The sequence below is a fragment of the Microtus ochrogaster genome, chromosome 16, assembly GCF_000317375.1.
Source record: "Microtus ochrogaster isolate Prairie Vole_2 chromosome 16, MicOch1.0, whole genome shotgun sequence".
Lineage (NCBI taxonomy): Eukaryota > Metazoa > Chordata > Mammalia > Rodentia > Cricetidae > Microtus > Microtus ochrogaster.
The window spans coordinates 10,025,958-10,033,083 of NC_022018.1; the positions used below are offsets into that span (position 1 = coordinate 10,025,958).

The window sequence follows — 7,126 nt, forward strand, 5'->3', positions numbered from 1 at the left end:
TCTACTGGCTGAACTACCTTGCTGCCCCCAACCTGCCATTCTTACCAATGGCTCCTCAATAGTGTGACAGCCTCTAACCAAAAGTGCCCTAGCAACTGGTAGAATGTGGCTATTATGAGGATAAGGGATTATGATGGTCACCAGAACTTGGTGAAGCCAAATGTTACTGTCTCAAAATATGTCCTCTGGCCCTAGTTGGCAGCACTGTGGTTATCTGGATGGCAACAGAGGACAGAGAGATGATGGGAGCACACGGGGCAGGAGAAAGTTGCCCCACCCTCTCCAAGGTGGCACCTGGTGACAACATGCCCGAAGGAAAGTCAAAGGCCTCTTTGGTAAGAGGATGCCTCTCTTGATTGCCCTAGACATTCCATGGGGCGGGGGCGGGGCGGGGTACGCTAAGCTTTACAGTCTAAGGCATTACTATGAGATTCAGATGCCAAGAAAAGCAGGACTGGGTCTCATCCCCATAGTTGGTATCCAGTTGCCTCCAGAACCAACAACCCGTCGTGGGATTGTAATGTTACATGAAACTGTCTTATCTCTCTATTTGAGACCCTTCTTTCTCTCTGTGTGCAGAGACATATACATGTGTTGACTGGTTCTCTCAACACAGACCCTAGGATTCTTCCACCTGGAGTCCCTGAAAGGCCCGATGCCTAACAGTTAGGTAAAATGTGGGAAATATGAAAGTGACCTCCCTGGTGATAAGAACTGCTACCTAAGCAGATGCCCACCTCACCTATCAATGCCTTCAGTTACAACTTTAGGGACCACGCCTTCATGGCAGTTTGCTTTCTGTTCTTGAGTCTCTAAATGCATACTGTTTGTTTTGGGGTTTTTTGTTTTGCTTTGTTTTCCAAGACAGGATTTCTTTGTGTAACAGCCCTGGCTGTCCTGGAACTCACCCTGAAGACCAGGCTGGCCTTGAACTCAGAGAGATCTGCCTGCCTCTGCCTCCCAAGAGCTGGGTGGGATTTAAGGTGTGCACCACCATTCCCTAGCCTAGATACTCTTTGTAACACACCCCAGGCTAACTGAGGCTTAGAGCTGAGGATGTGGTTTTAGGGAGCCCCACACTGACTCCACCATCATCTCACCCCTTCTTCCCCATCCTAGGATGCAGAACCCCTAAAGTTAGAACTGCCCATCCTGGAAGAGAATGAAACCTGTGAAGACAGAGATTGCCCAGGGACCCCTAAGTCACTGTCCCCAAAGTCTGGCCATACCACCAAGGGTCAGGCTGGCGACGGACCTGGACAGGAACCCATGGAGCTGCCCCTGCCCCTGGAGACAGAACACCACAATGCAATGGAACTGGAGAAGGTGCGCATGGAGTTTGAGCTGACACGCCTGAAGTATCTACACCAGGAGAATGAGCGGCAGAGGCACCACGAGGAGGTGATGGAGCAGCTGCAGCAGCAGCAGCAGCAGGCTTTGCCTCGCCAGGTAGCAGAGTAGTGCTAAGGGCCAAGGGCCATCCCCGTGGACCCTGGCAAGACAGACCTCGCTGTATCTGTTTGGCTATGCGCCTTACCTGCCAGCCCCAGGTCTGGCTGAGAGGTAGTGAGCAACCTCGTAGCTGCCTCCAGCCCCTGGTGGCTTGAGTCAGTTTGCAGGGTGGTCTGAGATCACGTCCCGTGTGGTTAACTCTGTTAGGGCTTCCAAGTTAAAGGAGATTCAAGTCTCCAAAGAGAACTGAGAGCAGGAGATACCCCGAAACCACATCCTCTACCCAGCACCGCTTTTAACAGTCTGTGTCCGATACTCACACCACGACTGGTCTTCCACCACTTGTTTTTCTCTCAAGATGCAGTAGTAGACCCAGCAGCCCTCGTCATCTGACCACAGGATGCCAACAGAACCATCACCTCCCTTTCAGGTCTGAGCTTTCTCTGTTGAACACTCTGCCTGAAAACCACTAATGCAATGTTGTTTTCACGAGAAATGTGTATTCAACCCCTACTCAGCCCGTTCTAGCCCTAAATGGGGACAAGAGTGATCATCTGAGCCATGGGGATCTAGCTCAGCAGGTAGAGCGCTTGGCCAGCATGCCTGAAGCCCTGAGTTCAGTCTCCAGCACCAAATAAACCACATGTGGGGCCTCCAGGATCCCAGCACTCCGGAAGTGAGGCAGAATGATCAGTTCAAGGTGACATAACAAGTTTGAGGCTAGCCTGGGCTATGCGAATCCTTGTTTCAAAGGACAAGATGAGATGAAGTGTCATGTGAGGTACTTATCACTGTGACCAGACCATTCTAAGCACTTCATGGCGAATGACGTCACCACTTCCAAATGGTGCTTCCTGCTCTCTAAAGTCATGGGTTCCGGGTAAAAACCCCGGCTCTAGCGCTTTAGTTAACCACTTAACCTTGAACATATTACTAATCCCCCTTGAACTTGCTCAACACTAAAGTCAAACCTATCTCATGGGGTCATTGTGAAGCGTAAGTTGAGCGAGCATACACAAGCCGCTTTGAAATGAGCAAGCGCATTAGGAAAGCGCTCAGTAATGGTTGGCTGCTAGCATTTTTATGAACTCATACAGTTCCCTTCTTGACCCGCACACAGCAGCTCCGCTCACCACTTCTCGGTTTCACTGGGATGTGATTTATTAGCTAAGCTTCCCAGCTCTGAGTCACCCTCGGTTCTGAGAAGCTTGTCCTCATCTAAGTGATTGCTATCACTGTTGAGAAGGAGCTGACCCAAAGGGAATCCCACTGCAAGATCCCACCACAGGTTATCGGGGTGCAGTCAATCAACACTGTGCCGGTACATTCTCCCCAGCTCGCATTTCCGCAGCTTGCCCAAGAAAACTGCCCTGAGTCCCGTGTCGAATGGCTTCCCAGAATAAGGTGTTACATTGACCCAACGACTGGCCAATTCTTTAAAGAGAAAATGGGTTTCTATGGCATGACTTGTTCTCAGTGAACACATGCTGGCTTCCTAATTATTTTTTCTTGCTCACAAGATACCTGCTTAAGTGTACATTGAATGATATTACTGAGCCAACTCAAGCTTATTGAATGGGACATCAGGAATACATTTTTCCCTCCTATCTAGAAAACATTTGCCTTTCTCTGGAATTCATACATACTCGATGATATTTTCCATTTCTTGTACATTCTTAGATTTTTCTCAATGTCCAAGGATGAAATAGTTGCAGATTTGAACCAGAAACTATTTAAATCAGGCATGCTATTTGTGAGAGTTTCTTATCTGGTTGCTGTGACAGACGCCCTGACAAACATAGCTGAAGGAAGGGTCGGTTTGCGCTCACGGCTCCAGGGAGGAGCCCTAGGAGGCTGGTCCCGCTGCTTAGGTCAGGACTGGGGCTCAGATAACCTTTTCACTCTGTCCAGGACTCCAACCCACGGGAGCCTACTCACAGTTGGGTGGGAAGTCCCATCTCAGTAGGCCTAACCTAGAAGACCTCACAGGCATGTCTAAAGGTGCTGCACTAGGCACTTCCAGGTCCTGACCAGGTGACAGGGAAAATTAGCGATCAACAGTGGTAGGCCTATCCCTCCCTACTTATTTCTCTCTTTTTAATTGGAAGAATGCCTCTCCTTGATGGGTGACATGAAAATCCTTATCATAAAGTCCTCTGGTTCTTTTATTATTTTTTAAGATTTATATAATTATTAATTTAGAAGAAGGCATCAGATCTCATTACAATTACCTTGTGGAATTGAACTCAGGACCTCTGCAAGAGCAACCAGGCTCTTGACCTCTGAGCCATCTCTCCAACCCAAAGTCCTCTACTTCTTAAAAGATAGGCCATGGGCAGTGTCTTGAAAAGCTTAACAGGTATGATATATGTATATATGTACATGCATATGTATATATGTGTTCATATATATATAAGCAAGACAGTTCACTATCAGTAAATTATATATATAAACATTTTATATATAAACTCATATATATGAAAATTGTATAAACACACACATATATACATATAACATGAACAAGACAGAGTTCACTGTATCAGCATATTACATATGTACATGCATATATATGAGCATTACATATAAACACACACACACATATATGCACACACATACACCCACACATCATAACTTCCCTCTGTCCTCATTTCAGGCTAAACATATGCAGGCTGCAGAGTGTGGCAGAGGTCATGGCACAGAGCCCCAGCCTACAGAGCACTACCCTGCCTAGAGAACACTGAATTTCTTCCTCTGGTCTCCTGCCTTCCTTGCTGTTCGCCTTAGAGACAGCAGAGTTGGAATCATTTCCCATCCCTTTAGTTTTATGTCTTGATATCATTGCTTTCTCACTTCTGTAGCTGTTTCCAGCCATGATGTATCTAAGGCCTGGGCCCTTGGGAATAGTTTTAAAGTGTTTTCCTGATGGTTCATTTACAAAAACTTAGGGTGGGCTTGATTATGGAGGCTTCCATAGCTTTCTTTTTCTAAGTGGTTGAAAGGAAATGGAAGACAAAGATGAATGGATGGATAAATAAATTCAATGATATATCTAAACTAATATTTCTCACTAGTTTAGGGCATCTTGGCCTTTGCCATTTAGCTGTTAAAATATGGCATCTTAAAAAGTATTGTGGAGCAGAAACCATGGCAAATTCTTGAACTCAGACCAGAATATTTATATTGGCTTCTGCCTCATACACCCATGACAAAATAGGGTCTGACTCTAGTTACTGACTTCAGAAAAGAGCGACTCACAGTCAGACCCATCCTGAAACCCAACTTCTGCAGGTTCAGGGAGCCTGGAACTCTGGCCACCTGCCCCAGGAGAGAGCAAATCCCACGGTGGAGGACCACATACTAACCATGTGACATGTGCCAAGACACAGGGAGTCTGAGATGCTCATTTGAGCTCAAGGGTGTGCCTTCAGAGTGCCACTGTCCCAAAAACTAGGCCATTAGGGGACAATATCCAAAGAATGTTGCTAAGAACCAGAGTCCAGATCTGGGAAACTTGGAGCCCTAGAGAACTTGTTCACATGGTAACCCAGCTGGGCAAGACAGGGCAGAGGAAGGACAGCATTGGCCTGCTGCCCAGGGTCAGGAAAAATAAGGTTAACTCAAGATACAAAATGAATGAGATCTGTCTAGGTGACAGTGACCTCACTAGGATTTATTTTATCATTTCTCACTCTTCCTCATGATTTTGGGAAGGGGGTTATGACTCGGTGACGCCCTTGAGGTCACCGTCAGGGTCAGGACAGGTCTGAAGCTGTTTTCAGCAATGATGTATCTAAGGCCTGGGCCCTTGGGAATCATTTCTAAAAGTGTTTTACTTATGGTTCATTTATAAAATCTTGGGGGGAGGGCTTGAATATGGAGCCTTCCATAGTTTTCTTTTTCTAAGTGGTTGAAAGGAAAGGGGAGACAAAGATGAATGGATAAATAAATTCAATAATACTGAATACATCTAAACTAATATTTCTCACTAGCTCAGGGCATCTTGGCCTAAACATAGCAGGTGTGGCCACCAGCTGTGCTGTCTTCTCTCCTCACAGTTCTCGGGAGGCCTCCAGGACCTCTTGCTCCCCCAGAACCAGTTCGCCATGTTCCTCTACTGCTTCATCTTCATCCACATCATCTACGTTGCCAAGGAGATGGTCTTCTTCCTCTTCTCCAAGCACTACCTGTTCTGCCTCGCAGCCATCTTGCTGTGTTTAATTAAAACCCTGTGGTCCTACTTCCAAGTGCCTTTGCGTCTTCCACCACTGGCAGGACTCCTCCCCGCCCATTGTAACCTGTCTGATGGCACAGCTGCCAGCTGCTGCCACCTGTGCGTGAAGACACCTGGCCAGGCCACTGCCTTCAGCCTGCTTCTCACTGTGACCAAGGGAGAAGTTCAGAAGTTAAAAGGTTGAGGTTCAGGGGTGGATCTTCAAGGATGGCCTTGAAAACCTTTCTAGAATCATCGTCACTTGAGTGGCGATGCTGGCTTGGATACCACCGCATCCACACACACTCATACAGTATTGATTTTTTTCCCTTTAAATCGTAAAGTTAAAGTGGGCCCCTCCCCCAACACAAATGTCCTTGTCCCAACCCCCAGAATCTTGAGAATGCTACTTTAGCTCACAAAAGAGACAGTTTCTAAGGTTGTTAGTTCAGATCCTGTGTCCTGGCAGCCTTCACAAACTGAAGCTCACCACCTGTCCTCTACGGGCCAAGTAGACAGTAATAAAATGCAGAAAATGGAGATTTATTCAATGTGACCACATTAGAAAGAGGGACGAATGAAGAGGTCCACCTTAGGGGTTCTAACACAAAGTTTAGACTCAAGTAGAGAGCCAGAGATGTGCATCAGTAAGCAGCCTGGGTGTGGCCTTGCCCATTGCTGTCTTGGCCAGTCTCCCCTGGAAGGTCTGGAGGAGCGCAGAACTATATGATGTCTCCTTCCAGGAAGCAAGCTCTCCTGTGGGGCGGCTCCAGCCTTCAGCTTTCTTCTCCCAGTATGAGACTTCTGGGGAAATTTAAATTTCTTAACGTCTATTGTTTTGGTAATCTGATGGCCAAAATGGGGAGCACACATGCCTCTTGGTCTATCTTAGAATGTCTTTATTCCTGCCTACATAGTTACAATTCTGAGACACGTCCAAGACTCTTGACATGGGAACGAGCCTGCATTTTCCAGGTGGGCCCAATATCGTAACAGGTGTGGGGAGCCATCCTCAAGGTCAGAGTGATGCAAGGCCACAAGTCAAGGAATGGGGGGAAAGGCTGGAGAAACGGTGCAGTGGTTAGGAGCACTGGCTGCTCTTCCAGAGGACCCAGGTTCAATTCCAGCACCCATGTGGCAGTTCACAACTGTCTGCAACTCAGTTCCTGGGGATCCAACAACCCCACACAGACATTCACGCAGGCAAAACACCAATGCACATAAATTTTTTTTTTAAAAAAACTGGGCAGTTTCTAGAGGCTGGAAACATTCAGTATATGAATTCTCTCCAGGGTCTCCAGAGAAAGGAATAGCCCTGTCAATGCAATTTAAACTTCTGAACTCCAGAACTGTAAAGGAAGAAAGCCCTTTTATTTTAAGCCACCAAGCCCACAGTTATTTGTTGCAGTTGCTACAGGGACCTCATAGGAGCCAAGACTCCGGGGCCCTCCCGGCTATGCAAAC

General features: G+C 47.0%; 1 protein-coding gene across 1 annotated transcript; it reads left to right on the plus strand.

Annotated features, from left to right (window-relative positions):
• Positions 1-218: 218 nt before the first annotated feature.
• Positions 219-5,867, plus strand: Tmem247 (transmembrane protein 247). The gene is made up of 3 exons (XM_005354830.2): positions 219-335; positions 1,120-1,449; positions 5,508-5,867. Exons 1-3 carry the CDS (start codon positions 219-221, stop codon positions 5,865-5,867), a joined length of 807 nt encoding a protein of 268 aa, XP_005354887.1.
• The last annotated feature ends 1,259 nt before the right edge of the window (positions 5,868-7,126 follow it).